General features: G+C 37.8%; 1 protein-coding gene across 2 annotated transcripts in view; it reads left to right on the top strand.

The window, feature by feature from the left end:
• Window positions 1–3,292: 3,292 nt before the first annotated feature.
• Window positions 3,293–13,174, top strand: part of LOC755937 (threonine--tRNA ligase, cytoplasmic) — a 33,493-nt gene continuing 23,611 nt past the window's right edge. Inside the window, exons 1-4 of one of the 2 annotated variants that reach the window (XM_030976301.1) lie at window positions 3,293–3,443; window positions 6,804–6,899; window positions 7,232–7,313; window positions 12,883–12,982. In XM_030976301.1, coding sequence (XP_030832161.1) covers window positions 3,387–3,443; window positions 6,804–6,899; window positions 7,232–7,313; window positions 12,883–12,982 — 335 coding nt within the window. In that variant the 5' untranslated portion in view covers window positions 3,293–3,386. The other variant, XM_030976300.1, reaches the window with a different exon arrangement.

Here is a 13,174-nt window from a genome sequence, read left to right on the forward strand (position 1 = left end):
TTTCACCAATGTGCAAGCTATGATCCATATTGTTCAACCATTTTATAATTATGATCTCGATTATTGGTGAAAAAAACATTATAATTATCTGGCAAAACAACAACAAACTAACAAACATTTTGAGGAAATTGAGGAAAATTTAAACTTTTCAAGAGGGTTACCATCATGCTCAAAGGCATTCAGCTCGCCCGTCGGGTGGTGGGGGGGGGGGGGGGGGGGGGGGGGGCGTCAACGTCGTTTTGCAAAGCGCAAGATCCGTTGGGGAGCGATTATATCAAGAGATGGCGCTATATCTCTCACACCCACACATACAATATTCGTGTCTTTTTCTGTATCAAGATGGGACACAGGTTGGAAATTGCATAAAATGTAACTCAATTTCAGTAGCTTATAACGTACAATTATATTGTTATTTGTTATTGATAAAAAAATTATGAAACAGGACCCATGGCAGATTCTTATTTTCAATCATGATAAAGGAAATTGGTTCAGGGACAAGGATGTCGATTTGTATCCTCGGTTGGGGGGGATGATAGGTGCCAAAATATTTTCGGCAATGGATCAAAGCAACCAAGAGTTAGAGGCGTGTGGCTGGTTGCACCCCTCCCTTCCAAGTTATTAACTTTTTCAAGTCGCCCTCAATAAAGATAGCACTTTAGAGAATATGGGACCCATGTGAGTGCCACATGGGCTTGCTTCCTGGGTTATTATCCTCTCAAGCATAATTATAGGCAGGATTTTAATTTAGGGGGGGGGGCAGTAGTGAGCACCTCCTAGGGGGTGGGTGCAGGGAGGGAAAGTTTCCCCCTTCCCGCGCGAAGCGATTCTTGTACCATTCTCGACTCTTAAACCTTGCTAAATTCAGTTCCCCCTTACCGCGCGAAGCGCAGAAGCTTTGACGTTTCATTAAATTATTAGAGAAAGAAGACGATTCGTTGAACCATTCTCGACTCTTAATCCTTGTCTGAATTCAGTTCCCCCCACCCCCCCTTCCCGCGCGAAGCGCGGAATCTTTGACGTTTCATTAAATTACGAGAGAAGGAAGACGATTCGTTGTACCATTCTCGACTCTTAATCCTTGTCTGAATTCAGTTCCCCCATCCCTTTCGAGCGAAGCGCGGAAGCTTTGACGTTTCATTAAATTATGAGAGAAAGAAGACGATTAGTTGTATCATTCTCGACTCTTAATCCTTGTCTGAATTCAGTTCCCCCCCCCCCCCCCCCACTTCCCGCGCGAAGCGCGGAAGCTTTGACGTTTCATTAAATTATTAGAGAAAGAAGATGATTCATTGTACCGTTCTCGACTCTTAATCCTTTTTCTTCCTACGTCATCTTCCTATCTTCTTTCTCTCTCTTTTTTTTTTTGGGGGGGGGGGGCGACCGCCCCCACCACCCCCTGGCTACGCGCCTGTATCCTCTCTGTCTCTCATTATCTCTCTCTCCCACTCTCTTCTGCTTTTTTGCACTTTTGCGCTTCGCGCTTAACATTTACTAATTAAGCTCGTTGCTTTTTAACGCTGCGGCTTTGCATTTGGCGCACTGCATTTCTATGATGCTGTTGATTGAATAAATTGAATAAATTCATCAATTCCTGATGAAGTCGTATGAGCGAGAACTAAATTTATACTTGTCTCATATATGGTCGTCTCATTTACTTCATTTTCTATTTATATATGTATGTATTATGATAATGAGAAAGCAAAATGTGTATATTGATGGTCATCTTGCGAGTAATAACCATTAACTACTCTCATCGGGCTCTTATCATTAATTTTTCTCTTTTTTTTTTTTTTGATGGTGAATTATTGGGGGGGGGGGATGATTGTACAGGCCATCCCCCCCCCCCACCTGAAATATTGGGGAGGATATATCCCCCCATCCCCCCGGGATCGACACCCATGTTCAGGGATATGCACGCAAAAATGCTCTTACAGAGAAAAAAAAATATTATGCACAAAGCGATTCGACTTCGAGTTAATGAAAGGAATCACTAATTATTTCTTTCTTCTTCTTCTTCCTCTTCTTCTTCCTCTTCCTCTTCTTCTTCTTTACTTCTTCTTCTTCTTCTCCTTCTTCTTCTTCTCCTTCTCCTTCTTCTTCTTCTTCTCCTTCTCATTCTTCTTCCTCTTCCTCTTCCTCTTCTTCTTCTTCTTCTTCTCCTTCTTCTTCTTCTTCTACTTCTTCTTCTTCTTCTTCTTCTTCTTCTTCTTCTTCTTCTTCTTCTTCTTCTTCTTCTTCTTCTTCTTCTTCTTCTTCTTCTTCTTCTTCTTCTTCTTCTTCTTCTTCTTCTACTTCTTCTCAAACCAAATACTCTATAACTGTCTTTGTCTCTCTAACCCCTATTCGTATAGTTTTGGTCTCTCTATAATATACCTCTTTTCTCAATTCTCTATTCTCAATAAATTCTTCACCTTTTGTTGAAGTTAATCAGAGATGCCATTAGATGGCGCTATACCTCTTAAAATGTTGGACTATAGATCAACTCCACGAAGCTAGTCCGGAGATAATCATGATCTGATTTTTCTGAAATGAGTAGATGTTTAAAGAGCCTACACTTATTTGCGATGGTTTTGATTTGTTGTTGAATATGAGAAAATAATTTTTAAGTATTTGCGTCGGAATAGGCCTTGAAAAACTTTATTTCGGGGGTAAGAGCACTTTTTTTTTGGGGGGGGGGGGTCTAAAAAAAATAATAAATCGCAACGACTCAGCCAGAAGCTGAATAAGGGGGGGGGGGGGGAGGGCGCACTAATTTTTTTTTTTTTTATGGCCGGGGGGGGGGGGAGGGCACGTCCCTGTTTGCCAGTACATTTTTGGCGAATTTGGGGCTGATTTCACCTGGATCCGCCACTGAAGTCTGACTCGGTTTTACTTAGCATAAATAATGACCTGAATAGGACTGTTAAGAGCAAATTTATTTTATAGCCAAGCTCATGCAATGCCCAATAAAATCATGAGTCAAGATTTAAGTATTGGGGACTAATCCGGGGGGATCAATTCAGTGGAAAGCATAAGAATTTGCGATTTTGAGAAGTGATCAGTGAGGCCTATAAATGAAATGAATAATAGACTCTAATTGAATATAGAACTTTATAGGCCGGTTTATGCGGAAAAAAAAAGAAAATAAAGAAAGAGCAAGAAAAAAAAGATGCTTGCTAATTTATTCATCAATGTTCATATCGTGAAAACTTTTGCCTTATAAAAAAACAAAAAAACAACAAACAAAACAAACCTAGGGATTTGATGATGCAATCTGGCATACATATACAACGCACAATACAGGGGACTGCTGAGATGACCTGAGCTAACCATCGAAATCAAACATCCTATGAAGCTAGCTGAACCGATCAGAGTAAAATCGGTCTCTTACTTCATTTGATATAAGCATGGCTGACGACGTGTCCGCAGGTGTGGCCAAACTTCAAGTTGAGGACAAGCCAAAGGCATGCTGAATTTCAGTTTTCCTTCTTAAATTTATATTTTATGTCTCTCTATGATATCAAGTTTACTTTTTCGACATTGCAAGCGTGTACTCCTGCTAACACGCCAAAGCAGAATGTCTGTGGTTAGTGCATTGTTTTCGAGTTTTGAGTGATTTAATATAAACGTGTGAGTGGATGTGTGGGACTGAACAGAGGAAGGTAGGTGGTATGATTGTGATTGAAAATTGAAAGGAAGCGTGATCGCATGTTAATCGTCATTAGTAATCATGAGAATGATACGGTTCCGCAGATAAATACTCAGTCTAAATATTAAACATGAAGAGCAATACAAAATATGCGTTGAATGGTGGCACTTGAGTCTTGAGTCTTGAAGTTGAAGTTGAAATAATTTATGAATAATAATAATAATATTTGCATTTATATAGCGCTCATTACAGTAAATGTATCACAGCGCTTTACATATCATATACATATATAAGAATATCAATAACAAAATAACTTATGAACTGATTACATTTCCTGATTACGCATAAAAAAAAAAATAAAAAAAATTGTCTTACAAAATAACTTATAAACTACATGTAATAGAGTAAAGGAGCCCGTAATCGGCCAGCTCCTGTTTTCGGCCGATTGGTTGGATGCAAGGTAAAATCACTCTAAAATACATCGCATAATAGCATAACACATATCCCACACATACCATACCATGCCAGTGTCACTGAAGAACCACATTTGCAATGGAAAATATATCCTAAAATATCACATTTTAGCGATGTAATCGCCGGTCCCGCTACCCAAATCTGAAAAATCGAGTATCTTACGCGTGTCTGTAAGAAATATGGGTACCATAAAATGAGCTTTATTTCAAGTATTTTTCAGATTTAAAGCCCGATTTTGTGCTGGTCGCAAGCTCAAAAGTATCTCATCGCATGTATTAAATCAATGCAGCCGCACACCGCGACGCACACACGATATCTCTGTCTAATTCAGATTCCAACTTCCGATCACCGCTGTGCCCGTCTTCGGCCAGGCGAGCACCAGGGAGCTCCGGCGTGGGATACCTGCTCCGCCCGCTTGTGCTGTACATCAGCGCGGAAACGCACGGCGCGCGCGAGCGCTTCCTATTGACTTTGTACATGCGGCCGTAAACTGAAACGCTCGGCCGATAACGGGCTCCAAAACAGTGAAAATTGAAATGAATATTGTCATGGCAATTCGTGATTTTTTTCTGGGATTCTTTTTTTGTTTAAATAATAATAATATTTGCTTCATGATTTGAACAAGAAATGATAATAAATAGGAAGTAAGAGTCCTAAAAATAGGATTTTGTCTTAAGTGGCCGAAAACGGGCTCCTTTACTCTATTACAGGTACAGATTAAGTATTAAATAGAAATGTCTTAAGGGACTTCTGGAACTGAGAAAGCGATGACGACGTCCGTACGTTCTGGGGGAGGTTGTTCCATAGGCGTGGTGCAGCAGAAGAGAAGGATTTGTCACCTGTACATGTATTGGTCCTTGGAACTGCGAGTAGTGCTGGGTCATTGCTTGATCGGAGCCCTGGTCTTGCTGTTTGATGCTTACGTAAGAGTTTCGTGAGGTAGTTGGGAGCAGAATTATTAAGACATTTGTATGTAATAGTCAGAATTTTGTATGTTATGCGCTTTTCAACGGGGAGCCAATGAATATGAACATGATGAATATGAATTGATGCTGATGGTGGATATTGATTTGGCCTTAGACTTATATTAGTTATAGTTATCCAACAGATATTTCTGAATATTCTGCTGTAGCTGTACTGTAGATTTTACTGTCATGTTCTTCTTGTTTTTAAGGGAAATACTTCTGGACCTCTATTTTTTTAATTGAATTGATTGTTGATCATCTCTAGAATCTAGTTTCATCATCTTTTTCTCCTTAAGTTGAATAATTAATATCTCTTCAATCTCATTTCTCCCTAAATGGCCTAACTAATCTGTCATATATTTTGTTGTTCTTTCCTTCTGTAATCTTGATCCTTCACTTCAGTATTATCTTTTTTCTTCTATATTTCATCTCTTTCTATAATTCATCTCATTCTTTTTATGTCTCTACTCACTCTGGCCTGGCCGTCTATAGATGCCTGTACCTCTAGTCTCCCTTATCTAGTTTCTCTGTTCATTACACATTAGGCCTACATTGTACATACTAATCATGACCCTCCTTTGACGTCCTTTCAACAATCCTTCATTTTATATCCCTCCTTTTTTCCATTCATCGTATTATTTCTTGCATTTTTATACCATTTTCCCTCATTCTCTCTCTCATTCTGTCTCTCTCTCTCTCTCTCTCTCTCCCTCTCTCTCTCTCTCTCCCTCTCTCCCTCTCTCTATCTCTCTTTCTTCCCCTCTCTCTTTCTCCCTCTCTCTCTTTCTCCCCCTCTCTCAGTTGTCTTATCTTTTATTATAAACTTCACTTTATCCTCTCTTTCTCATTTCTTGGTGTTCTCTTTCATCTCTATCAAGTATCATATGTTCATACTACTTTACTATTCTGATCCTTCATTCTAATAACATAGCCTTCTCCCCCTTCTCTTCTTCCTTCTCTCTTCCCTCATTGTATCCTTTTCCCTTTACTTTTCTGTATCCATCATAAATTATTTCTCTTTCTCTGTCTCATTCGTCATACAGTCTGTTATTCCTCCAATATATCTTTATGCATTTCTCTAAATTGCAAAGCAATGTACATTGTATTCTTCATTCTATCCCCTCTTTGACCTATATAATTTGTCCACTCTCTCCTTCATTTTATCCACTTGGAACATGGTCGTAGCTAGTCAAATTTATCATATATATTCATACAAAACATGACATCAATCAAAGTATATGGGACTTCATTAGCTGTGTACTCTCATGCCTCAGAAATGTGATGCAATATGTGTAAATAAGGGCTTAACACTTCTTATCACATCAAAGCCACCAATGGTATTTGTAAGAAAAGACTCCAATGCCTTTTTATGCATAGACTTAATTGGTGATTCATGTGATGCTAAAATTGCAGAAGATTGTATTAAACCTGTACATCTGCTATCTCTTTCTACTTTCTATCAACCATACAGGATGTTGTTGTCTGTTCTCTGTTGAGTTATCCAGTGGTAGATTAAATTGATTTCCCCTTTTAAACTATCAAAAGACAAGTATGACATATACCCAAAGACCTGAAGCATTTTCAACTCTAAAATGAATTATTCAAGGAGCCCCTTGGACAGATAATATACTTCTGGTTAAAACGGTCATGTTTAATAATCAAAATATGCGTTAGTGAATGGTAAACTGGTTCTATTAACACAAACATTCTTAAATGATTTATTTTGTCTGTTGTAGGAAGCAGTGGCTTCCTCTGGCAAGGGAGATAAGAAGCAGGGGAAGAAGAAGGAGAAGAAAGGAGGAGGAGGAGGTGGTGGTACACAGCAACATGAGGTGAGCAGTAACATTAGGTCAAAGGTCAATTTTGTTCCCGATATAAATGAGCCTGCCTTGCCATGTAATGAAGAAAGGGGAGAGTTCCAGGAAAGAAAGAAGAAGAAACTCCACAGTGACTTACATTCACCAGTAAATTGAAACTACCAATTTTGAAATATGAAAGTAGTATTGATAATAATAATAATAATGGTATGTTTTATCATAAAATAAGCATCATTAGCCCAAAGGCTGAATCGTACAAAGTATTTACAAGCTACACAGAAAATTATTAGATGTAATAATATTTTGTAGAAATAAAATGTATCTTTTTTCTCTTTTTTTTCTTCCAGCTAAATCCCTGGCCAGCATATATTCAGACAAGGATTGATCTGTTTGATAAGCTCAAGATCGAATCTGATGCTAAGCTTGCAGGTACATGGTTTAATAAAAGTCATCTTTCCTTTCATTTATATACCAGATTTATTTAATTTGTATGCCCCCATCACCCAAACTAGCTATGGCTTAGTTCAGTTCAGGTCAGTTCAGATCAGTTCATCATATCCATTCCATTTCTAAAACATAGAAATAGTTGTACTTGACAAACAAACATATTAGATATTTACTTTCAACAAAAACAATAAAGTTAGAATGTGGGAGTGAAAGTTATTAGACAATATTAATTAAAAATATGTAGTTCAGTCAGGACTAAATATTAAGAGCAACCCTGGACACATGACCCCCGTCTGTAACTCCTGACTCCTGAGTATGTCATATGTCCCTTTCTCGTGGTCAAGACTTGCTGGTTGTATTTGTATCAGTAAGTTGGAAAACGGAAAGGAGAGTAAACTATCGCATTGCTTCCTGAAAACTCTCAATATGGCATGTTGAAGAGTAGGAAACACATGTGTACACATGTATGAAGATTTACACGAGGATAAGAAGAATGCTTGTTCATTGTTTATACCAGTAGGTTTATTAACCCTTTCATGACAATCATTCCACATTTTGTGGTTTGGCTCTATAAGTTTTGATTCAGAGCCCTAAAAAATATGCCACATGCACTAGTACAATTTGTGTGAGGAAAAATACAGATTCATTCTTCCTCAGTTCATGTTTGTTTGTCGTGTAAGGATCCATGGATCAACATTTGTATATATATATGGGCAATTCCACAATTGGTAACGTTACATTTAAGCAAATTTTCATATTTCATTTTACTACTACATCACCATCTATTCATTTCAAGTCACAATCATGTTACAATATGTTCACCCACCCTAGGTCTATAATATAAAAAAGAATGAATACAATTGAACAAATATTAGAGTCGCCATGGTAACTTTTAATGTTGGTTGGTAACGTTACAAAAAAAGGACATGCGAAAAAAATCAGTGTCTTCAGACCAAAAGTTTCCTAAAACGCGAGATACCTCAAACAAAGTGTCGTATTCATTTCAATTCTAGTGTCATGATAAATATTTCAGCCAATAATTTTAGCAGCTTGACTCTTCAATTTTTTATTAGACCCAAAATTCATGGTTGGTAACGTTACCGGTTGGTAACGTTACAGTTTGTCCATGCAGAAATAAGCATTGTAAAAAGCAAGTGTTAAACCTACTCCTTCCTTAAAATCAAAAGATACACTTTGCAATTACATATAAATTAACATAGTTATCAATGTAACTGTTATTTATAACTCCAACTCACAATTTGAAACAATCCAAACATATTTACAACACTTTTTATCCAAATGTTACATTCTGAAGTTCACCATTTGTCGTGGGATTATGCATGTCAACATACATAATAACTTGATTTCACAAAGTAACTATTTTATTGAGAGAATTTTAACAGAGTTCATGACATCATGACAGAGACATTGAGCAGATATTCAGTCCATAACACAATAGAATGATAATGTGTTGTTTTGTTCCATAATCCAATGCATGTATTTTATGTACAAATGTACTTGATACCATACAAATCTAAAATTTGAAAAGCCCACGGTTATTAACAACTTCTTTAACGAATGTATTTGCCGTCGATTTAGACCTGTACTCCTTCCTTAAAATCAAAAGATACACTTTGGAATTGCATGTAAATTAACATGGTTATCAATGTAAGTGTTATTTATAACTCTTACCCAGACACAACTTGAAACAATCCAAACATATTTACAACACTTTTTATCCAAATGTTAGATTCTGAAGTTCACCATTTGCCATGGGATTATGCATGTCAACATACATGATAACTTGGTTTCACAAAGTAACTATTTTTGTTGAGATAAGTTTAACAGAGTTCAGAATAAAAATGTGCGGTTGTATTCCATAACCCAATGCATGTATTTGATGTAGGGCCTACTTGATACCATACAAATCTAAAATTTGAAATGCCCACGGTTGTTAACAACTTCTGGAGGAGCCAATTTTGTAATCATCTTGCTCTCCATGTAGAAAATGGCATCCTTTTTTGTAGGCCATTTCCAGTACTTTCCCACTGGCTCCATCACTGACACCTGAAACTCACCCTTGCGTGTGAACCCAACAACTTCACCAGGAAATTTCTTTCCTTCGTACTCGACCACATACCAATCTCCCACTACAATGGCCTTACTACCACTTTGGGTAACCACTACATCATCCTTGTCTGCCCTATTGTCTTTTGTGAGAATGTGGGATACCACTTCATCCTTTACGACCTTCAGGAAATGCATCTTTCCGATGCCAGTGATTGGCTTGGCCTGAATGAAAACATCTTTCAATTTGAGCTTCTCATTCCGCTTAGCAATTTCTGTTGACTTGACCTCTGTGACGCATACATTCTCCATGAAGCTTGCTGCTAGAACAAAGCTGCTTGCATCTGCTACAATGTCTTGGCGGCTCAGAACTCTTTGCATCACAAAGCGCTTGGCTGACCCTCCAATCCCATCAACGGGGCCTTTTCCATGGGAGGTCGAAAAGAAGTTCCACTTGATTTGAATCTTGTGAGCCTCTTGAAGTGTGCAGAGTGCTGCTGCCACAAATCGATTTTTGAATTGCGAAGCTGGGCCATCTGACCAGATAGAAATAGATGTTACCGTATCTGGTAGATATCCTAGCAGCACATCAAGGTAGGCTATGATGGTTTCCTTGGAGTGTGTGAGGTCATCAGATGCCAGGATATGAGAATGTAGAGATCCAGAGTACCAGAGTGCTGCAGTGAAGAGGGATACTTGACGTTGATTCCAATGTGCGCTCTGGACTTCATCTTGAGCAACGCATGTAAAATTTTCAGAGAAATCCACCTGGAGGAGGGCACTGTGGGTGTCATGTGATTCAGGAGAAACTTTTTCCCTCTGAGCATTGTATGCTGATGCTTGCTCACGCTTTACATAGCAGTGCTACAGGAACTGAGGTAAGATGGCAGTGATGTGCTGTACTAGCTCTCCTACAGTTCCCTCCTCTTGAATCTTCATCATCCGTCCATCTTTATCCGTCTCCCACTGAAGCCATGAGCAAGGGCTGTTAAGGGATCCCTCAAAAGAGAAGGCTTTGCTAAATCCTGCTCCATCTTTGCATTCTGCACATTCATTCATCCAGCACTCTCTTGATGGTTGCTTGCAAAGGAGCAAAGCTGGGAGATCACGGGTGTAAGCAGGGAATTCTGGTTGAGCCTTGTGAAGTGCAGTAAAAGCATTAATGGCATTCTCGTGGTACCTGCAGAGACAGACAATATGTGGCAACTTTTGGCTAAGCAGGACATGCTTTGGGCGACACTCTGCAAACTTGGACTTTCCCACATGTACTTCTGGGTAAATCTCACAAAAGAAGGCATATGTCTCTTTAATTGAAGCAGTGAGGTGTCTAGCCTGCATTTTCTTCTTTCCGTCTGCATTCCAAATAGTCACTACATCCTTTCTGCCTGGGGCCTGGCGACTCACATCATCTCTCTCATAGAAGTCTTCGATGACTTTCACTGTATCTTCACTGACTTTAGGAGGACCCGTCTTCCTTTTCTCTGCTGAAGCTGATGGTAGTTCATGTCCTTGCTTAGCTTCTTTCTCATACAACTTGCGAGAGACAACAATTCGCCGTTTAGGAGTGTCGGGGAGTACTCGATCCATTATCCGATGTGCCCTGGCAGTGGCTTTTGCGAGTGCCATCGCACTTTTGAAGGGCCCATGACTTGCTTCTGCTTCTGCTTCTGCCTTTCTTTCTTTCTTCAATTTCCTGTGCTTTGCTACTCGTTTCTTTGTTGCTTCTTTCGTCTCCCTTTCCAGTTGTTTTCTCGCATATTTTGGCAAGGTCCTCTCTCTCAGCTTTTGCTTCTCCCGGCACCTCTTCATGGCTGCTGCTTTTTTCTTCAAGTATTCTTCATACTTCCCCATCCTCTTCATCTTTTCTATGTAGTGCCTTTGTTTCTCTTTCTTCGTAAACTTGGGCATGATGACCTATATATCAAAAAATAATTATAATTTTTTAAAATATTTTTGTACAAACCAAATCTTTAAAAAAAAAAAATAATCAGGATGAACAAAGATTTCCAGATTCGTAATTGGTATTAGAATCCTTCTATTAGTGCGAATCTGGATAAGTGTTGGAAAGTCACCATACAGAAAAATTGATACAATATAACAATTATGAATAAAATCACCTTTTTTTTTCTAATTTACAAGAAATCATATAACTTAAAATTCATGATTTCCCATAATATTTAATGTATCCTTTGGAAATTTGAGTAAAGGTCAATTGCCATGTTTTCTCAAAGTGTTAAACAACTGCATTCGGATTAAGATGAAAGTTTCCACGGCAACAAATTAGCCAATGCACATAAAAACAAATACAAAAAAGTTCATTAACCTTCACTTTTTCATTTGCATCTATTCCATCTAGTTGATGTACATGTACATTTGCATGTACATGTAGTTGATACTAAATATTTTATGTACTATCAATTGCCAATGTTGACTTTAAAAAGTGTAGTGTGAACTGTACATACAATGAAGACTGTAGAAAGTAGCCTAGCCTGATCTTAAAGTATTTCAAGAAACATAAATAAAGATTACAGTTACTACAATTGAAAATAAATAAACTTACCAGATGCTGACACTGGGTGACAGTAGATTGAGATTCAACAAGTTTTGCTAATTAGAACTGCTTTCATGGAGAAAGATTCAAGAAGAGTTTTAATACAGTAAAGATGATTTGACTCTTCCCAAATGTGATGCTGCATGGATTCTACACAGATATGATGCTGCTTAAATGGTTGTCACATGGCTGTCACATGCCTTTAATAAATGTTCTATACTGCCATCTCTTGTCTTAGTTAAAGAATCACTTCACTTTCTTCTGATTAAGGCTTACAAATAAGTATCTCCTGGCACTAATATCATGGTTGGTAACGTTACAATCCTTAAGCCTGGTTGGTAACGTTACATGGTTGGTAACGTTACAGATTTTGACTGCTAATATTTTCTACATCATAGAATATTTGTAATTCTGGTTCCTTTACTTCAATAGAGCATTGTATAGGAAAGGAAAATTTGAAATATGACAATTGATAGCCCCCAGATTTTCTCTCCAGAAAAATAAATTCATGTTTTGGTTGGTAACGTTACATGGCGTATCAAGGGTTTGGAATTTCGTGAACTGTAGACTAAATCACTTTTTAACTTGAATTTTGCTTAATGAAACCATGAGGGCATTGTACTCCCTCAATAAATTCAATAGGTTTGTGAGGATATAGTTACTTTTATGTTGATAATGACTTAAATAACTTTTTTTCCTCTTATATTACAAATTTCACAGGAAAACATGAACAATGTTCATTTGCAATTTTCACTCACTTATACCAAATGTATGGTGTGGAAAATATTTTTTTCAGATACTTTGTGGTGTCTTTAGTCAAATACAAAAAAAAAAAAAAGAAAATTTGAATTCTAAATTTTTTACTCATGTCCACCTAATCATGGAATTGCCCATATATATATATATATATATATATTTTTTTTTTTTTTTCAGCCAAGGTGCCTGCACCGATCAAGATAACTCTGCCTGATGGGAAGGAGGTCGAGGGTCAATCATGGCGTACTACTCCTTATGAAATTGCTCAGGGCATCAGGTATATTGCATTCTCTCAAGTTGATCGTAATAAACTGTTACAATGTTTCATTCTCATTATTCATACCCTTACCAAGTTTGGTAATTGTTCAAGTATATGAAAAATGTGTGTCTTTAGAATGTGACAAATATGATGGTATCCTTCATTTGCTGTGCATTTGTCGATCCCTTTCTCGTGGTCAAGACTTGCTGG

This window comes from Strongylocentrotus purpuratus, unplaced genomic scaffold (assembly GCF_000002235.5).
Source record: "Strongylocentrotus purpuratus isolate Spur 01 unplaced genomic scaffold, Spur_5.0 spur5_scaffold_9, whole genome shotgun sequence".
Classification (NCBI taxonomy): Eukaryota; Metazoa; Echinodermata; class Echinoidea; order Camarodonta; family Strongylocentrotidae; genus Strongylocentrotus; species Strongylocentrotus purpuratus.